Source organism: Polistes canadensis, unplaced genomic scaffold (genome assembly GCF_001313835.1).
Source record: "Polistes canadensis isolate GaletaPanama2010 unplaced genomic scaffold, ASM131383v1 scaffold_244, whole genome shotgun sequence".
Taxonomy (NCBI): Eukaryota; Metazoa; Arthropoda; class Insecta; order Hymenoptera; family Vespidae; genus Polistes; species Polistes canadensis.
The window spans coordinates 1-17,500 of record NW_014569791.1 but is presented as its reverse complement, the minus strand read 5'-3'; the positions used below and the strand labels follow the sequence as shown (position 1 = coordinate 17,500).

At 28.7% G+C, this 17,500-nt stretch overlaps 6 protein-coding genes and 1 long non-coding RNA gene across 9 annotated transcripts in view; 3 read left to right on the top strand and 4 right to left on the bottom strand.

The window, feature by feature from the left end:
• Positions 1–650, top strand: part of LOC106790533 (reticulocalbin-2) — a 1,997-nt gene extending 1,347 nt beyond the window's left edge. The window contains exon 4 of the mRNA XM_014755510.1: positions 1–650. This exon is cut by the window's left edge and continues 104 nt beyond it. Coding sequence (XP_014610996.1) covers positions 1–68 — 68 coding nt within the window. The 3' untranslated portion in view covers positions 69–650.
• On the bottom strand, positions 50–1,304 carry LOC106790536. The gene is made up of 2 exons (XR_001382085.1): positions 1,274–1,304; positions 50–1,024 (listed from the first exon to the last, which is right to left on the bottom strand). It is a non-coding gene; the product is annotated as an uncharacterized LOC106790536 (long non-coding RNA).
• Positions 1,301–2,636, top strand: LOC106790534 (probable signal peptidase complex subunit 2). The gene is made up of 3 exons (XM_014755511.1): positions 1,301–1,510; positions 1,866–2,173; positions 2,230–2,636. Exons 1-3 carry the CDS (start codon positions 1,490–1,492, stop codon positions 2,471–2,473), a joined length of 573 nt encoding a protein of 190 aa, XP_014610997.1. The 5' UTR covers positions 1,301–1,489; the 3' UTR covers positions 2,474–2,636.
• Positions 2,637–2,641: 5 nt separating this feature from the next.
• LOC106790532 (structural maintenance of chromosomes protein 3) lies at positions 2,642–8,652 on the bottom strand. Its single transcript, XM_014755509.1, has 19 exons — positions 8,464–8,652; positions 8,206–8,281; positions 7,955–8,133; positions 7,720–7,878; positions 7,476–7,635; positions 6,799–7,084; positions 6,504–6,678; positions 6,319–6,432; positions 5,978–6,228; positions 5,768–5,911; positions 5,335–5,646; positions 4,932–5,243; positions 4,659–4,860; positions 4,303–4,593; positions 3,907–4,169; positions 3,663–3,828; positions 3,436–3,574; positions 3,115–3,352; positions 2,642–3,024 (listed from the first exon to the last, which is right to left on the bottom strand). The coding sequence occupies exons 1-19, from the start codon at positions 8,476–8,478 to the stop codon at positions 2,898–2,900; spliced, it is 3,609 nt and encodes a 1,202-aa protein (XP_014610995.1). The 5' UTR covers positions 8,479–8,652; the 3' UTR covers positions 2,642–2,897.
• Positions 8,653–9,167: 515 nt separating this feature from the next.
• Positions 9,168–11,158, bottom strand: LOC106790530 (DNA-directed RNA polymerase II subunit RPB3). Of its 2 annotated transcripts, XM_014755506.1 has the most exons (6): positions 11,050–11,158; positions 10,731–10,942; positions 10,167–10,311; positions 9,845–10,052; positions 9,555–9,761; positions 9,168–9,487 (listed from the first exon to the last, which is right to left on the bottom strand). In XM_014755506.1, the coding sequence occupies exons 2-6, from the start codon at positions 10,814–10,816 to the stop codon at positions 9,303–9,305; spliced, it is 831 nt and encodes a 276-aa protein (XP_014610992.1). In that variant the 5' UTR covers positions 10,817–10,942; positions 11,050–11,158; the 3' UTR covers positions 9,168–9,302. The 2 variants fall into 2 exon arrangements, with proteins under 2 accessions (XP_014610992.1, XP_014610993.1); XM_014755507.1 differs by lacking the exon at positions 11,050–11,158 and having other exon boundaries at positions 10,167–10,306; positions 10,731–11,007.
• A 183-nt stretch (positions 11,159–11,341) lies between these two features.
• Positions 11,342–12,699, top strand: LOC106790538 (cyclin-dependent kinase 20-like). The gene is made up of 5 exons (XM_014755514.1): positions 11,342–11,529; positions 11,621–11,809; positions 11,895–12,131; positions 12,188–12,415; positions 12,500–12,699. Exons 1-5 carry the CDS (start codon positions 11,344–11,346, stop codon positions 12,653–12,655), a joined length of 996 nt encoding a protein of 331 aa, XP_014611000.1. The 5' UTR covers positions 11,342–11,343; the 3' UTR covers positions 12,656–12,699.
• On the bottom strand, positions 12,345–15,910 carry LOC106790537 (39S ribosomal protein L37, mitochondrial). 2 transcript variants are annotated; one of them, XM_014755513.1, is made up of 7 exons: positions 15,150–15,910; positions 14,202–14,387; positions 13,879–14,103; positions 13,677–13,796; positions 13,456–13,562; positions 13,203–13,385; positions 12,345–13,126 (listed from the first exon to the last, which is right to left on the bottom strand). In XM_014755513.1, exons 2-7 carry the CDS (start codon positions 14,375–14,377, stop codon positions 12,705–12,707), a joined length of 1,233 nt encoding a protein of 410 aa, XP_014610999.1. In that variant the 5' UTR covers positions 14,378–14,387; positions 15,150–15,910; the 3' UTR covers positions 12,345–12,704. The 2 variants fall into 2 exon arrangements, with proteins under 2 accessions (XP_014610999.1, XP_014610998.1); XM_014755512.1 differs by lacking the exon at positions 15,150–15,910 and adding an exon at positions 14,534–14,670.
• Between the last annotated feature and the right edge of the window lie 1,590 nt (positions 15,911–17,500).

Sequence of the window (17,500 nt, the reverse complement as noted above, 5' to 3'; positions counted from 1 at the left end):
TAGGTAGTGAAGCGACTGATTATGGAAACCAGTTACAAGACATTGAACGTTTTACGGATGAACTCTGAAAAAAGTTTATTTTATAAGATATTTACAATATTTTTATCTTTTCCTAATAGAATTTATAACATTTCAATATTATACCATCAATTTAAACTTTGTTGGTATTGTCATTTACACTATAACCGAAATACGTCTAAATTAGTGGAAAATATCAAATTTAAATTTATAAACATCTGCACAAATTCGTTTTTAATATTTGTATGCTTTCTTACAAAAATATTATTATGTAAATCACTGTCTTCCGCTATCTACAATTCTAGTGCCATAATATAAAGTAAGAAGTCATTTTTTTCATTTTAGTTATCGTCTTATGATTAGTAAAAGTTACCATATATCACACATTATCATTAATATTATTATTATTTACTGTTTATCATATGTATAAATATTCTATACGTGTATTGTTATATTTTGTAAAACAATTACTATAAATTTTGGTTGCGCATTTACACAAACTATATAGAAAAGTCATACTTGAGTCATTGTATAATGTACAAATATTATCGCTGCTTAAAGTGTATACCGGTAATCTTGTGTATTTGTCTTATCACCTAAGATGTCCTGAAATATAATATGAAATTTATAAAGAAATAACACGAATGAACCCTTAGAAGCACACTTTTTTCTCGCATCACTAAAGTAAATTTGCATGCGTATATTAAACAGTATTAACTGAACTAAACAGCATGCTACATGCAAAATTCCATAATTATTTCTTTTAATAATGGAAGGCAAGTCCCTCATCAGAGAGCATTCACACACCATTCACCCTTTCCCTTTTAGTCGCCTCTTACGACAAGCAGGGAATACTGTGAGAGTATTCTACTACCCCCTACTCACAGGGGTAAACCTGACGCAACCTTGATGCAAACACGAGCTGTATCGTGGCTCGCCAGAATTGACCTTCGTTGACCTTCAAATACTTTAATGTTGCACATCGTTGAATTCGCCATGATAACCGCTATCAAAAAATAAGTACCAAAACATAGCATTCCATTTAAAAAAAACAAACTTAACCTTTAAATCTCAGATGTGACTAAATCTAGCAAAAAAGAAACTGATGTCATATTATACTCCCGAATTTTTCATGCAACTTTCGTTCTATAAACTATTCTGTTACTATCATACTTTTGGAGCTATCTTGGTGGCTAGAGTTCATCCACCTGTGTGTATATATTATCAAAGAATATATATCATATACTATAAGTACCTTACGCGTTAAGTACCCACTCTCGCCCACTGGTGATCCCGGTAGTGACTAAGATAAATCTGGTTGGAGAAAAAATGGACTTGTGAACTTCTATATACTTCTATATACTTCTATATCCTTTGATTATATCGCTTCCTGTCGTTTTACAAAGCTGAAACAATTCAGTGATTGTGGGAGATTATATTAAATGCAAACCTTCTCTTCCAATTAATTAAAATGGGCGGTGTTGAAAATAGTGTAAGTTATTTGAATATATATTGTGTTTTAATAAATAATACAAGTTATATTACTATAACTATTTGTTTTATTAACAAATATTGTATGCTTAACCTCTTAGAATTAGTTAATGANATTCAACACTCAAAGGGTTAATCTTATTGGTTTTATTCGAATAATTCACATTTTTGATAACGTTAGAAATGAAAATAATAATATTTGTAATAAAAAAAAAAATTTCTATGTGTTTTATGATTGGATCGAAAAAAAAAAAAAAAAAAAAAAAAAAAAAAAAAAAAAAAAAAATGTAATCACACGTATGCAATACTTCACACACTTATGTATCTTAGATTTGTATTTGACGAATATTTTTTAGATGGTAATAAAAATTAATAAATGGGATGGATCTGCTGTAAAGAATGCATTAGACGATGCAATTAAGGATGTTCTTACAAAAAAATATAATTACATAGAAAATTTTACTCTTCTTGATGGAAGATTGGCACTCTGTGGGATCGCAGTAACAATAGCTATAATCGCATTGCTATTTGATTATTTATATCCATTCCCAGCATCTAAACCTGTTTTAATAGTTTGCGTCTCTTTATATTTTGTTTTGATGGGGCTTTTAACTCTTTACACAACGTATAAAGAAAAAGGCATATTTGTTGTTGCTATTCAAAGGTAATTTTGAAAATATCATTATGCTGTACAATTTTTCTAATTATTTTATATTGCAGAGATCCTTCTGGTTATAATCCTGATCTTATATGGGAAGCAAGTTCATATCTTAAAAAATATGATGATAGATATACTCTCGTATTATCTGTCACTAGTCCTTCTACAGGGGTTACTAATCAAAGTGTCGTTACAAAATCAATTGCAAAGTTTATTGATGTAAATGGTGTGGTAATACCAGGATTAATAGAAACAGTTGTAACAGACATGCATGATAGTATAACGCGTCAGCGCAAAGAAAAATAATTACATTATGATTATATAAAATATGCGATTTTTATGTTTAAATATACACTTCATACAATGTATATCATTTTTCATCGATGTACATGCAATGATATCAGAAAGAAATAAAAATATTTGTTAAAACTTTTCAATTATCAATAATAAAATGTAAACACAACAGATAATGTTTTTGTAAATATTGTTTCATTGTAAATGTGATTTATATTAAAAATCCCCAATCGTCTAAAAAAAACCTTATATTACATTATTTTATTCAATGTGAAATTATATTTTTTTTTTAAACATGCTCAAAACATTTAAATTTACACAATATGAAACATAGTATAATAGAGTTATTATTCATGATTTGGATTCATGTTCCAAAATCAATATTTTAACTCGAAAAAGTTGTATTGAAATGAAGTTTTTATTCAAAGACGTTATCTTAACCGTGTGTTGTATCATCTTCAACAAAGTCTGCTGCTTCTTCTCGCGAAACACATTCAACGTGCGATACTTTATTTCTAAATTTTACTCCATAAAATTTATTTGCATGTTGCAATAACTCCGGCCTGTAATATGCTTACACATATAAATAATTTCTTTCATATTAAATATAAAAATCTGTCTGATTTTATTGTTGTATGCATTTAGAATGTTACCTGAAAGTTGTCGTAATAAATTGAGCGTCCGAACTAAGTTCATGAATCATATCAGCAACTGCTTTTCGATGTTGTGCATCTAAAGCTTGATCTATTTCATCAAATAAATAAAATGGTGCAGGATCACACTTTTGAATTGCAAAAATTAAAGCCAATGCTACTAGCGATTTCTGACCACCAGACAATTGATTCATTTCTCGCATTTCAGCCCTGTGACCAGTGAAAGAGACTCGTATTCCTATAGAAAAAAAAACAATAATAATAACAATGATTTTCATACCTCTTATTTGTTTTAATAGTAAACTTTTAGTGTCATCTTACCAACACCAATAAAACGATCAGAATCCGCAGCTTCTGTTGTACCGTCATCTCCTTCATCACCATCTGCAGTTTTCATAACTAACTGTGCGGTACCCGATGGTACAAGTTTCTTAAATACTTCACTGAAATATTTACTTACCTAAGCAAAACAAAAAATTAATGATTTTAATTTAATTACATTATAAGAAATGTTTTTATTCTTATGAAAACTATACTATATACTATACTTGTTTAAATGTAAACTGAATAGCCTCGCATTTGCGTTGTTCAAGAACTGACATCAACTCTTTTATTTTTTCATCACCACGATCTAATTCTTCCTTTCGTTTCACTAATTTTTCTTTTTGATCACTAAATGACATGAACTGATCTAAAGCTTTTTTATTGACATGACTGCAAAAAAGCATATAAAACTATCATGGATAAAATGTCTTTATTGTTGTTTTTATATTTTACAATACGAAGCCATACCTATATTTTTTTAAATGATTGTTTGCTTTTTCCATTTCTCTAAACAATTGTTTCGTAGACATAACACTAAATTTCGTGTATGCCTCATGACTAGGTAATGCACCTAATTCTGTGATCTTTTGTGTACACTCTACTATTTTCTGCTGTAAAATATTTAATTTACTCGCTAATTTTTCTAAATCTTTAGCATCAGCTTCTATTTTTTCCTGTGCTTCTTTTTCTTTTACTTTCCACTTTTCTACTTCAGCAGATTCTGCCTTTTGCTACAAATATTCATATTTTTATTTACATAATGTTTGAATTATAAAGTAAATAAAGAAGATAAATAAATGAAAATGATCATGTTTACATTATTCTACTAGAAATAATATTTATATTTGAATACGACGTATTTACCTTTTTCATAGCATTAGTTACTTTTTCATTTTGAGCTTTAAAGTCTGCATTAACTTTCACAAGCCTTTTCTCAATATCTGCTAATTGAGTTTTTGATGAATCGAGCTGACGTTGTCGATCTTCTACTGATATTTCTTGCAAAGCTTGTACTAATTCATCTTTTCTTCTAACTAAATTATTTGTTAGAAGATTTTCTAATTTATTTTTCTCTGCCTCCAATCTCATTCTTTTTGCAAACGCTTCTTTATTGTCCTTCGTTAATCGTCTTATATCGTCGTTTAAAGTATCGACCTAAATAAATTAAATCCAAATTTAAATCGATTATTTAATATTTATTTTATGTTAATAATTTATACCTGATGTTGATCGGCTACAGATAATTGTGCCATTAATTCTTGATGCAATTCACTTTCTAAACCTTCTTTTGTTGCTCTCATTGCTTCCAAATTTGAAGTACATTGCGCAAGACTTTTCTCTTTAGGTGTTCTATATCTTTCAATAGCACTCAATTCTTCTTTCATCAAACGTATTTCCGCCTTCATTTTATCATATATATCTCTAAAATAATATGTATTGTTAATAACAAGAATAAATCTCACATCATATATTAAAATCAAATATCTACTAACTTGGCTTTACTATTTTTCGTCTCTGTACGTTGCATTTCACTGACATAAGAACTAATATTTTGGTCAGCCTTTCTTATTTCTTCTTTAAGAGTTGATAATTGACTTTCAAGAGTAGAAATCTGTGCCATTAATTCTGATCGAGTTTTTTGTATCTCAAGTCGTGATCTTAAGGTATTAAAATATCCACCAGTTAAAGAACCTTTCGATGATACTTGATCACCTTCAAGTGTTACACAGTCCAAGCCAGATGTTCGAGCGAGATTCGTTGCTGCTTCTAGATTACGACAAATTAATGTTTTCCCAAAAATGTACCTGGATTAATTAAAAACATTAACATATTAAGTTATGCACAAAATTTATATAATTTTTATAGAAAACTTACACACAATTCCTATGTTCTTACCTTAATGCTTTATCATATTTAGGATCATAATTCAAACGAGATATCATTGGTATCGCATCCGAAGTATTAGGATAATCTATATTTTTAATATGAAGACGATTTAAAGGCATAAACGTAACTTCTCCAGGAAGACGTTGATTATTCATTTCTTTTAGAATTTTAGTGCCAAACTTATCTGTTTCTACAATGTGATGGAACAATCGATTTCCAGCTGTTACCTCTACAGCCATATAAACACTTTTGTCGCAATTAAAGTTTTCTATCACTGGCCCATAGTAACTACTTACCTCATGGGCCATATCATTACGCCCACTATAAGACATACGTTTTGTGTATTATATATTACAATTAATATATATTTATTATATTTTCACAGATTATCAAAAAATGAGTAAAAAAGAAAAAAAGAAAATATAACAAGATAGTAACTTGCCGGAATGTATCAAGTACTTTTCGTACACTATCTCTGCCATTAAGAATAGGTTTTCCAGCCATAGAACGTAAACTTTGATCAGCTTTTGCTAAATCTTCTTTTAATCCTGACAAATTTAGTTGTAATACGCTTTCTTGACGATACCTATAACATTACTTAGTTATATTATACATATTATTAAATGAAATATTAATATAATAATGCACAAACTGTTCTTTTCTCGTTGCTTGACATTGATCCTTAGCTTTCGTTAATTCATAATATTGTTTATTATGATCATCTATCGATGCACGTTGTCTATCCATTTCACGTGTATGTTCTTCTATCTTTTTTTCTAAGGCAATTTGCTTTTCTGCATCCTTTTTTAAATCCTCACTTATTTTCTTTTGGTGTTCTTCTTTATCTTTTATTTGTTTGGCCAATTGCTTAAGCTCATTTTGTATCCATTTATCTCTTTCGTCCTATAACAAACAATATTACAATATATTATTTATAAATTCAAACAAATTTATAGTATATCTCTAATTTTGGCAATTGACAGTTTTCATTACCCTACTAGTAAATTGATTACCACGCCCTTGTTTAGCATAAAGTTCTTTTCTCTTTTGTTCTTTAAGTTGCAACTCTCTTGTACACTCTTCTTCAACACGTTTCATTTCTTCATACTGTCAAAATAAATCAATTTATGTTGTAATAAGCACAAGAAAAACGAATTCATAAATAATGATTTGAATACCTCCGGTTTAATTCCTTCTAATTCTGACTCACGTGCTGCGATGTTTACTTTCAATTTTTCTAATTCTTGTTGTGCCCGTTTTCTACTATCATTATCACCCTTAACCTCTTCCAATAAATCATTAATAGTTAATGTTAATTTTGTTTTTTCTTTTAATAGCTGTTGTTGTTCAGCGCTGCATAATTATAATAGCAGTTAATAGAAAAAGCACGTTCATACATGGTGTCCGAATATTTTTCTAAACGACTATTTATATATATATATATATATATATAGAAATAGATTGTTTATTTACCTTAGGGTATCCCTTTCTTCCTTAGCCGTTTGTACTTCTTTCTTAGCTTCTTTCAGACGTTTAGTAGCTGCTCGTACCATTTCTTGTGCAGTTTTTGCTTCTGCACCTAATCTTGCTTGTTCAGCGCCACTATTTGCACGAGATGCTTCGAGTTCTTCAAATTTTCTTTTATTCTCCTTGAGTTCGCGTTCATGAATCGTATATTCTAAACAGCGCCGCTGTTTATCCCAACGCTGATACTCCTTTAATTCCTCTTTTTCTTCTTCTAAAGTCTTTAATCGTTCCTCTAAAGTGCAACAAAATAAATATGTACATATACAGGATGAATTAGCTAATTGTAAGACCATTGAGATTAGTTCATTAGTAAGTCTCATTGAAATTAATTCAATTAAAAAATTCTCACACGAACTACGTTGTATTATTAATTACTCTGTTTTTTTAATCGATATTACACTCGTATTTGAGTACACGGACAGCTTTTTAAAATGTGCATTTAATGTCGAGAAGAAAATCCTATCTTTAATGGAAAATGCGTAATTAGTCACATTTCATGTAAACTAAATTTATTCATAATCTTGTAGCAATGCGTTTTCTGATAAACTTTATATGATACATTTTTTCTTCTTTTGGCTATTTAAATTTAAGACCCCATGTGTGTATAATTACAAACATTTTACCTATAGTACGTAAAAAATCTTCTATTTTTTCAAGCTTTCCTTCTGTTTCTTTCAATATAGATTTGGATTCTTCTCTTCTATCATCGTATACTCTTGTACCAGCAACTTCTCTTAAAAGCTTTAATCTTTGTGAATCTGGAGCTGTCGCCATTTGATTTATCTATGTAAAAACACGTAATCATTTTTAATATCATTTTTGAAGTAAACGAATTGTAATATAAATTTATATAATAGTGAGATAAACCTTTCCTTGCTTAACAATGTAATATGGATTTGACCTTGAGAAACCTGCAGACTCTAACAAATTCATTACGTCATTTCTAGTAACAATTTTTTTGTTAAGAAAATACTGATCCTTTTTTGATCCGATTACTCTCCTCAAATAAACTTCATCTTTATCGATCTAATAACAAATAAGTCGTCATATGTCATATTTATATTTAAATTATTATTGTATAAAATAATTTGATAACTCATACCGGTAACCTTCCATCAGAATTATCAAATATAATTTCCACATGAGCAGAAATAACACGGGGTCCAGTACCTTCATGGAGTAAAGCTTGTCTCTGTTCAGATCTGAGGTGAGAAAATTCATCGCTCAAAACAAACTGAATTGCATAGAAGAAATTACTCTTCCCAGATCCATTTCTTCCAACTTTAAAAGAATTATACACGAAATAAACAATCTTTAATAAATTATTTCCATAAGCATACAAAATATACGTACCAACTACATTATGCCTAGAATCAAATGGTTCGACCACTGTTTGTTCACGATATGATTTAAATCCCTGTATAATCACCTAAGACCAAAAAATGTTTAATTTAATTCTATATATTATAATGTAATGTTATCAAAAAAGTATTAATTATTGAGATATTATAAAAGCAATATCACACACAAAAATCACATTAATTTATTTAATATTTATACTTATATGATATGATAACCTCTATAATAAAACAATAAATATTTTTGTTATACCTGTTTGATATACATTATGCACTTAAAAATTATAAAGGTCTGCTTATTCTTAGTCTAATATAAAAATAAAAATGATTAAATATAATTCAATCACTGAACGCACAAAATAAAAACATTCATTTATTTTGGAGCAGAGTCTCTAATCTTGACCCGTAAAATAACCTTCAATATACTAACTCTAAAATTCCCTAGATTTGAGCGGGAGCACAAGTAAAGGAGAACTGTTTAAAACTTGACCAAAACAAAAAATAATGAAAACAAAAAATCACTATGGCGGATTAACATTTTTTTTTTATTAAAATGGGCCTATTGGTATGGGCTATTAATATAACTGTAGCTCTAATATATATGGCTATATATGGGTTATTAATTATAGTTATGGCTATTATATAGCCGTTAGCTACCACGATCTCCATTTGGGGATTTTGGAATTTTACGTAGGCCATTACACATTATAGTATACACGTACACACGTATACCATATATGAGTCGTTCATAACACAAAGTGATTAACTCCACTTTTTAAAAAATCTTAAATTTAATTATCAAAGCACTTAAAGAGTTCAGTCATAGCTTTTTATATTTATAATAAATTTCCCAAATAATAAAGATTAATATCATTAAATCACATCATTTCTTTTGGCAATTGAATAATAAATAATTTCTTTCAGAAGAGCTATTTTAATTAACTTCGTATGTTTCGTTAAAATTCGGAAATGGTTGAGGAATTTATTGCAACGAATAATTTCTAACATTTGTATTATTACTTGTCATAAGCACAGATGAAATAATTTTTGACACTGATAAGAAAAAACATTATAACTATTTAATGAATTTATTTAATGGTGAATACTTAAAGCATCGCTTTGTACTTCATGACTCAATTGAGTCTGTAAATTTGATAATTTGTTTTTTAATGCAGCAATACCCATCATTACAATATTTTCTGGTTTTAATGCTCCACTACTTTCTACATTAAAATAATATTTATTTGGTTTTGCCTCCCAATTGAAAGGTGCTTCATCTAAAAAAAGAAAAAAGTACAAATATAAAAATAGCAACCAAAAATATTATATAAACATAATACTTACATTGATCTTCCTCTAGTTCACTATATTCTGATTTTGGCCATTCATCTGGTTTTGGAAACAAAGTGTGCCTCATTGAATTATCTGGATCATATTCAAAACTAACACCAGCGGTTGGATTCCATTTTGCATGCTCCTTTCCAAATCCTTTCTTTGCATAAGCTCTAAGTTTTAATTCTTGTCCCTTTCGTAATTTTACGATCAAAATTTCTATTAAACAATAAAAAATAATTTTTTGTTTCATCTCCAAGTTATCCACAAGTTTCAATACATGAATAATATTAAATATTAACCATCAGTTTCTCCATATTCACTAGCATCATCTTCTCTATGTCTAGATGTAACAGGTAATACTCTCGGATCACTTGATTTAAAATCAGCGGTTGTAACATGCCTTGTTTGATCTTCTGTACATTTCACGTCAAGAGTAAATTCGACGCTACATTCAGGACAAAAATCCATACATTGACAATCTCTGGTGTATTGTATCCTGTCAACAACCTAGACCACCAATACGAATACTGACTTTATTTATTCTGCATGGTAAATATTACTTTATATATGTATCAAATAAAAATAAAAAGAAAATGTATAATTTTGTATTAAATTACGCACATCATCGCTGATTAAAGGTATCATTCCTATTCTGTGTGCTAAAAATTCATCACTTAAAACTGTTGAATTTGCTTCTAATTGTATCCAATCAATAGCCATTGTTGGTGTTTCAGCAATAAATACTCTTCTCATACTATTTGCTACACTTTAATTCAATTAAAAAATAATTACTAAAATTAATTATTTTATTAATAATATCTTGTTAATAATATCTTGTTAATAAACAAGAAACAGTAATTAGTTTTGATATTAGTGCCTGATGGCTTTTTAAATATGATAGCCCTGTAAACTTACTTATTGTTAAAGTTGAGTCAAAGAATTGTTGTTAAAAAAGAAATTAAATTACGCATTTTCTAAGAATATCGATTATTTAATTGTATTAAAGTTGTGAAGAAAACTAGAACAAATGGTAAAAAACTTGGTAAACAAAAATTTCTTAAGTTAACTCTACGTAAGTTTACAGGACAATCGTATTTTAAAAAGCCATAGGGTCTGAATATTAAAACGAGTAATTATAAAAACTTCATACTGAAATTATTAAAAATAAATATTAATATATTGTACCTTAATTCTGTGTCTTCTACCTGAAATTTTACATTTTCTTCGGTTAAATCTGATATGTGCACAGATGGTTGATTTGCATATGGCATTTTGAAAAAAATATATTTCAATACAAAAATTATTCTGTAGAATACAGAAAAATTTTCTACATTTATATATAATTTCCGTAAAATCGCACAACTTCTTAAAATACTTCACGTCAATTAAACTTTAACCTAAAATTATTTGAAGATTATTGTACAAATGATTTCTTACAGAATAACCAACCATATAGACAATGGTAATATAGACAAAATAATAACACACAATAATTGATATACACCTTGTAATTAGATGATAAAGACGGCGCTTAATTAAAAACTGCGCGTAATATATACATATGCGTATATGCGTCTAGTGTTTTCTAAATTTCAAAGGACATAGGTTGTCAGCCTGCTTTATTTTGATTGACTACGTAGCAGTGTGAGAATGTTTTTGATTTTCAATATTTAATAAAATAAAACTTTCACATTCCTATGGAAATTTATTACAATGAAGAATAATAAATATATATAATTAAGTTTATGCATATATATATATATATATATATATATATAATAATAATTAAAGCTTTATTATGGATAAATATATTATTTTGGGTAAAATTGGTGAAGGTGCTCAAGGATTAGTTTTAAAAGGACATCATAGATTTATCAAACAAGAAGTTGCATTAAAAAGGGTACTTTTAAAAAAGGTAGAGGAAGGCATACCTGTATCAGTCATAAGAGAAATTAAAACGCTTCAACAGTTAAAACATCCTTATGTATGACACAATGTTCTCTCTTTTTACAATATTTTATTTTATATTATCATTAATTATTTAAAATTATTAAACATAAATTATGTTATTAAAGGTTATAGAACTATTAGATTCTTTTCCATTGGGTTTAGATTATATAATGGTTTTTGAGTATATGCCTACAGGATTATGGGAAATATTGAAGGATAATAATATTTCATTAACAATACCACAAATAAAAATATATATGAAAATGCTTTTAGAGGGCGTTGCATATGTACATGAGAAGAATATAATACATAGGGTATATTATTATATATACATAATTTTTAAAAATTACTTTAAAAAATAAATATATTTAACAATATTCATTTATATTCTTTTTGCAGGATTTAAAACCTGCTAACTTATTAATCAATAATGAAGGTATTTTAAAAATAGCTGATTTTGGATTAGGAAGATTATTGTGGGAGGGCATTTCTAAACCATATTCTCACCAAGTTGCTACAAGATGGTATAGAGCTCCTGAATTATTATATGGAGCAAAATATTATACTGTAGCTATTGATATGTGGTCTGTTGGTTGTATTTTTGGTGAAATGTATAATAATTCACCCTTGTTTCCAGTAAGTCGATCTGTTTTATACATTTACATATAAATATATTTATAAATAAATTACAGGGAGAAACAGATATTGAACAATTGGCAATAGTATTAAAATATTTAGGATCTCCTACTACTGAGTCATGGCCAGAATTGAGTACACTACCTGATTACAATAAAATAACGTTTCCATATAATAAAGGTACAACATGGGAAATTATTGTACAGGATGCAGAACCAGAAACTATTGATTTAATAAAACAAATTCTTATATATAATTCATCAAACCGTCTTTCTGCTAAAGAGGTTAATTGATTTATATATCATTGTTTCTCGAAGAAAATTAATAAGTATAACCAAATTATATTATGTTATTATTCTATATTTTAGGCATTGCAACATACGTATTTTTATTGTAAACCTTATCCGTCTGCAGAAAATTTAATAAAACCATCACAAGATCATCGGCTTTTGGTAAAGCCTAAAGAAGTTGAAGTTACTATTCCAATAACAACTCTTTTTAAAACACTTCTAAATACTACATAATAATACATATATATTTTTCGTGTTTAATAAAAATCATTTATTTATTAAACTAGGTATTTTTATAAAATGCAAATAGTTTTTTCACAACTTCAGGATTATAGCCAGTAAGAATGGGCTTACCAGTCTTATAACATGCCTCTTCATATAACTGTAATATTGGACTAGACCACCAAAAATTTCGAATACCTTCTGTTTTATTTATGGCTAGTGTATTAAGTTGAAATACTGAAAAATGAAATTGTTTCCCATTTGATTCAATACATTGCACAATTATTGGTTCTGGTAAATGTTTAACATCAGATCCATATTTTTGACGTGCATTACTTGCAGCTGCAGTAAATGATTTTATCATAGAACGTGCAAGTATTTGATCCTCAACTACTGGTAGTTCAGAAAGATTTTTTACTTCTTCTGGATTATGGCTTATAAATATGGTATGAACATTCAACCAGGGTGATGTCGCCTCAACAGCTATTATATAATATATTGTAATCAAAGTGTAAATCTCTATTAAAGCAAATTTAAAGAAAAACAAAGTATTACTTACGATATAGATCTTCGGTTTTATAAATATTCGTTTTTTCCAAGCTAACTGTTGGATAAAACGGGTATATACTTGGAAAATCTAATTCTGTATAAGCATTTTGATCTTCTATCTTTTTTAAAGGCTCTGTTGATACAAGAGCTAAATCAAATGTTAATGCAAATTGCAATAACTTTGATTCCTTTTCTAAAATATAATAGATTGTTTTTAATATATATAAGTTCTACGTACAGTAAGAAATAAGAAATTAATATACCTATTGAAATACACGCAACTCCATTATGAAAGACAGAACGAGTTTGTACAATCTCTGGACCACATACACATTCACAAATTTGAAGTAGTTTCTTGAATAAATTATGCCTATAAAAGAGAGATAATTTCATTCATTTATAATATATTAATTAATTGGTAGAGATATATTGGTACTTCTTTGAAATGCAACAAAAATATATTTCTATAAAAATGATCATTTACGTTTTTCTAATATCTGTCACACCATAGTATCTAGGAAAATTCCATGCTGGTCTGTCTGGATCCTTTCTTTTCGGTAACAATTCTTGATGCGCATCGAATATATTGGAGGTGTAAATTGTTCTTTATATATAGAAATTTATTATTAAAATAAATATTTAAATAAATATTATATAGAATTTGATTATATATAAAGAAATAACACCTTTTAACTAAACGGTGTATATCTTCTGAAATATAAATTTCTTTTTCTTCAATTTGTTGTGGAAGTTCATTTTTAATAAGAATGGTTTTTAACAATAGTTGTGCTTGAGATAAGCCATGTTGTAGAACATTGTGATCCTTATAGTTTAAACAAACTTCATCTTTCCAATCAGGATGGGTATTGTCAAATTTTAATACTTTAATAAAAGGTTCTGGTATCTTTATCCTTTGATTAATTAAAATATTTAAATCTTATGAATCAATAAAAATATTTAAAAAAAATAGAATATATTGAAATAAATCTGTTATGCACATAATAAATACTTTACGAATTCTTTTTTTGGTTGAAGTATATCAATGGGATCTATAATCTTTACGTTCAATGCTGACAATTTACTCTCCACATTATTATCTATAGGTATTCTTTCACGTTGTTGATGCCATATTGTTCTAGTTAATCTACCCAAATGATATTTTCTTAATGCTTGTGTTAATTTCATTCTGCTTTATCTAAATAAAAAACATGTATCATAAATTCATTAGAATAATCATTATTGTACTACAATAAATAATAACATGGATTATGACTTTTGAATTTATTTCTAACACAAAATAATTGTGTAGAAATGATATAAATGATATATTAGAGTTCATACCGGAGAGATTTATATTTATAAGTAAATAAACAATATATTATACACGTTCACGAAGGAGAAATGACCAACAATTGCTACAATTGCTTCATTGCACAACATATCAAGTTTCTCATTATTTTTTCTAAAAGCGTGTGCGACTTTAGCGACAAATACGAACAAAAAATGAATTAGAAGCATAATATGGAAAGAGTCTCTATTATAGATCTGTCCAATCAGCGTAGAACAGATAGGACATTACGTTATTTTTAATATAATAATAATTGTATACTCAACGATCCACAAGAGTTCGTGATGAAAAATTGCTAAGCTTTTGTTAAGGATGATATTTTAATATTAAGTTATATTTAGGAGGTAAATGATGATCCAATCACCATTTGGTGATATTCCCCACATATGGGGAAATGAACATTGAAAGGTGTAATAACGAAGCTCTATACATGTTTTGTTCGTAATGGTGAAATATTGTGTTGTGGTGGATTGCATCAACAATAGAGAAAAGAATAAAAAAAAAAAAAATAAGTTGAAACAGAAAAAGGAAAAGAACGATGAATATCTTTGTCACAATATGAAACCATTAAAATTATTCTCCAAATGTTTGATAGAAAATTCTACTTACATGTAGTCTTCAGTGATGAATGCCTGATGGGTCTCCTACCCTTAAGATGACGATGACCAGTAGACGATAACGAAAAYAAAAAWCTATAAAAAAGTTATTTATCGCGACCACGAACGCGAACGCGGCCGAGACGTGCTTACCGACCGCACTGCACATCAAAAACGACTGAWAGAATGCACAATATTAGTGTTCCTATAAAATAAATCGAGTATTTTAATTTGGAATAAAATATGAAAGTAGTAATAAAGGAAATACAATGAAATGAATTATAATATGATATTGATTAGGAAAATGAAAGAAACTAATTATCATTATAATGTTTATAATAAGCGGTCTTTAGCTTGATATTACTTGTAATGTAATGTATAGTATATAAAAATATGATAAACATAACACGGAAAGTAATATCCATTGCCCGGGTCTAACCAGGAGGAGGTAACCGCTTCCGAAGACCCACGAGGGATGTGCATCCTAAGGATGTCCACATCCGAATTAAATTGAGAAGATATAATATAATCTAATCAAGAATGTTTTTTAAAGAACATCACTCTCAGTCTTCGCCCTAAGAATTTCACTCATTCGCGACTACCACTCTTCGACGTTTACATGCCGAAGTCTAAAAGAAAATTGATTAAAAAACAATATAAGTTATCGGTAAAATTAATGTTAATGTATCAGCTCAGTAAAGAAATTAGGTTTAAAAAAGTCATCTAAAGAAACATAAAATAAAAATATATTAAAATTATGTTCTATTTATAGTACGTTAATTGGCATGTAATATTTAAACAATTACATATGTGTTAAAAAACACTGAAATATAAAAAGAGTGTATTAGAGAATTAAAATATTAGTTATATAATCAATAAAAATGTATATTGTTGTTAAAAAGCTACAAGTATATGTTCTGTGATCCGTCTTCTTCGAAATGCACCTTGAGACTAGCACTCGCTCTTCTATGAAAATACTTCTATTGAAAGTTGTTTATATGACTTTCCGAACGTTGCGCATGTGYATTAAACGGAATAATTCATCTAATGGATAAAATTTAAGATTACAACGATCTGATTTTAGCATTATATCAATTTTTATGTAATTGTTTAAACAAATGTACATCTGTTTTAAAGTCCCTGTGCAGTGATTACTTTAGAGGGATAAATTCTAATCGAAAAAATGTCACATCGAAATTGTTTAATATTTAAAATGTGTACTAACATCTAATTTAAAATTAATTTAAATCTATTAACTCTATCTATAAAAAATTTTTACCTAAACATTTCAAATGAAGTGCAAAGATGCACTGTTTTCAGCATTGCATTCTTTGACATTTTATAAGAATTTGCAAATCGACCATTAGCTCGAATAAGTATTGTACGTGTAGGAAAAAGAGTGCACTTTAGTTAAACATAAAGTTCATTATAATTCGTTCCTTCTAAAAATAAAAATTTTGATGAAAAAAAAAACGTTCCAGAGATAAAGCAGATGTGTGTGAAATATATGAACTTAACAGAATTTCATTCACTGGATTTTTAAGTATTAAATACGCGAGATTTGTAGCTCAAAAGGTAGTCTATTTATAGGGCAAAGATTGTACTTTAATTTAAAAAAGGTTTTGTTGCGTATCCCACGCAACGAGTGAGTAGGGCGAAGCACCTAGGCGTGTACGGCCCTACTAAGGCGTGAGACGCGTGCGACACAGCAATATCGTTATTTTTAGTGGTAACCACGGTAGCGCTAAGATGCTTGCAAGGGCTCTTTCTTTATTCTAGCTCGYGTTCTCCCACTACATTTATTACGCCAATCATATGTATCGACAGCCGCGTTATGCWCGGACTTTTCGGTGATTGGTGCAGCATTGCATCGCTTTTTGGTATAAAAGCCAGCGCGTTTTGCGCCTGTTGTCACTCTGAATTCATCGCTCGAGATTCATCTAGCTAAGACTTGCGAGAACTACTTCAAGGAGAATTCTTTGTATTGCGCAATACCATATCATCTAAGTTCGGACGGCGACAAGGGACAGAGGCGGTCCTGCACTTGGTCAGAATTATACTGCTTTGTGGATTCTTCTTCATCGTTTCAACCAGGGTTTTTATGCCGAAAGGCTTTTCCCTGACGAGCCAAATAAAGCGTACTTTTTAGTACTGACTGGGCTCAAATAAAGTCGTTATTGTGTTTTATTTTTCCTATTCTCCTTCCCATTAATAAAGAATCTCGATATCACCCGTAAGGGCATTTTTCGATTCACTACTATTCACTGGAGTACCGATTAAGGCATCAGTCGCATCAACAGGTTTTATTGAAATTTTAAGACTTTCACTATAAAAAATATTGTCAAGACCGTTCCAAAAATATGA

Excerpts from the sequence above, each read along its gene's own strand:
- LOC106790532 (XM_014755509.1), bottom strand. Across the intron at positions 7,085-7,475 it reads AGATTTTTTACGTACTATAG|AGGAACGATTAAAGACTTTA; the intron begins GTAAAATGTTTG and ends GTTGCACTTTAG. Across the intron at positions 4,594-4,658 it reads CTGTAGCCGATCAACATCAG|GTCGATACTTTAAACGACGA; the intron begins GTATAAATTATT and ends TAATTTATTTAG.
- LOC106790534 (XM_014755511.1), top strand. The coding sequence starts at position 1,490 with ATGGGCGGTGTTGAAAATAGT. Across the intron at positions 1,511-1,865 it reads TGGGCGGTGTTGAAAATAGT|ATGGTAATAAAAATTAATAA; the intron begins GTAAGTTATTTG and ends AATATTTTTTAG. Across the intron at positions 2,174-2,229 it reads TTTGTTGTTGCTATTCAAAG|AGATCCTTCTGGTTATAATC; the intron begins GTAATTTTGAAA and ends TTTATATTGCAG.
- LOC106790538 (XM_014755514.1), top strand. The coding sequence starts at position 11,344 with ATGGATAAATATATTATTTTGGGTAAAATTGGTGAAGGTGCTCAAGGA. Across the intron at positions 11,530-11,620 it reads AACAGTTAAAACATCCTTAT|GTTATAGAACTATTAGATTC; the intron begins GTATGACACAAT and ends ATGTTATTAAAG. Across the intron at positions 12,132-12,187 it reads ATAATTCACCCTTGTTTCCA|GGAGAAACAGATATTGAACA; the intron begins GTAAGTCGATCT and ends AATAAATTACAG.
- LOC106790530 (XM_014755506.1), bottom strand. The coding sequence starts at position 10,816 with ATGCCATATGCAAATCAACCATCTGTGCACATATCAGATTTAACCGAA. Across the intron at positions 10,053-10,166 it reads TACCTTTAATCAGCGATGAT|GTTGTTGACAGGATACAATA; the intron begins GTGCGTAATTTA and ends TTGGTGGTCTAG. Across the intron at positions 9,488-9,554 it reads TGAACTAGAGGAAGATCAAT|ATGAAGCACCTTTCAATTGG; the intron begins GTAAGTATTATG and ends TTCTTTTTTTAG.
- LOC106790537 (XM_014755513.1), bottom strand. The coding sequence starts at position 14,377 with ATGAAATTAACACAAGCATTAAGAAAATATCATTTGGGTAGATTAACT. Across the intron at positions 13,797-13,878 it reads ATACACCGTTTAGTTAAAAG|AACAATTTACACCTCCAATA; the intron begins GTGTTATTTCTT and ends CTATATATAAAG. Across the intron at positions 13,386-13,455 it reads AGTTGCGTGTATTTCAATAG|AAAAGGAATCAAAGTTATTG; the intron begins GTATATTAATTT and ends ATTATATTTTAG.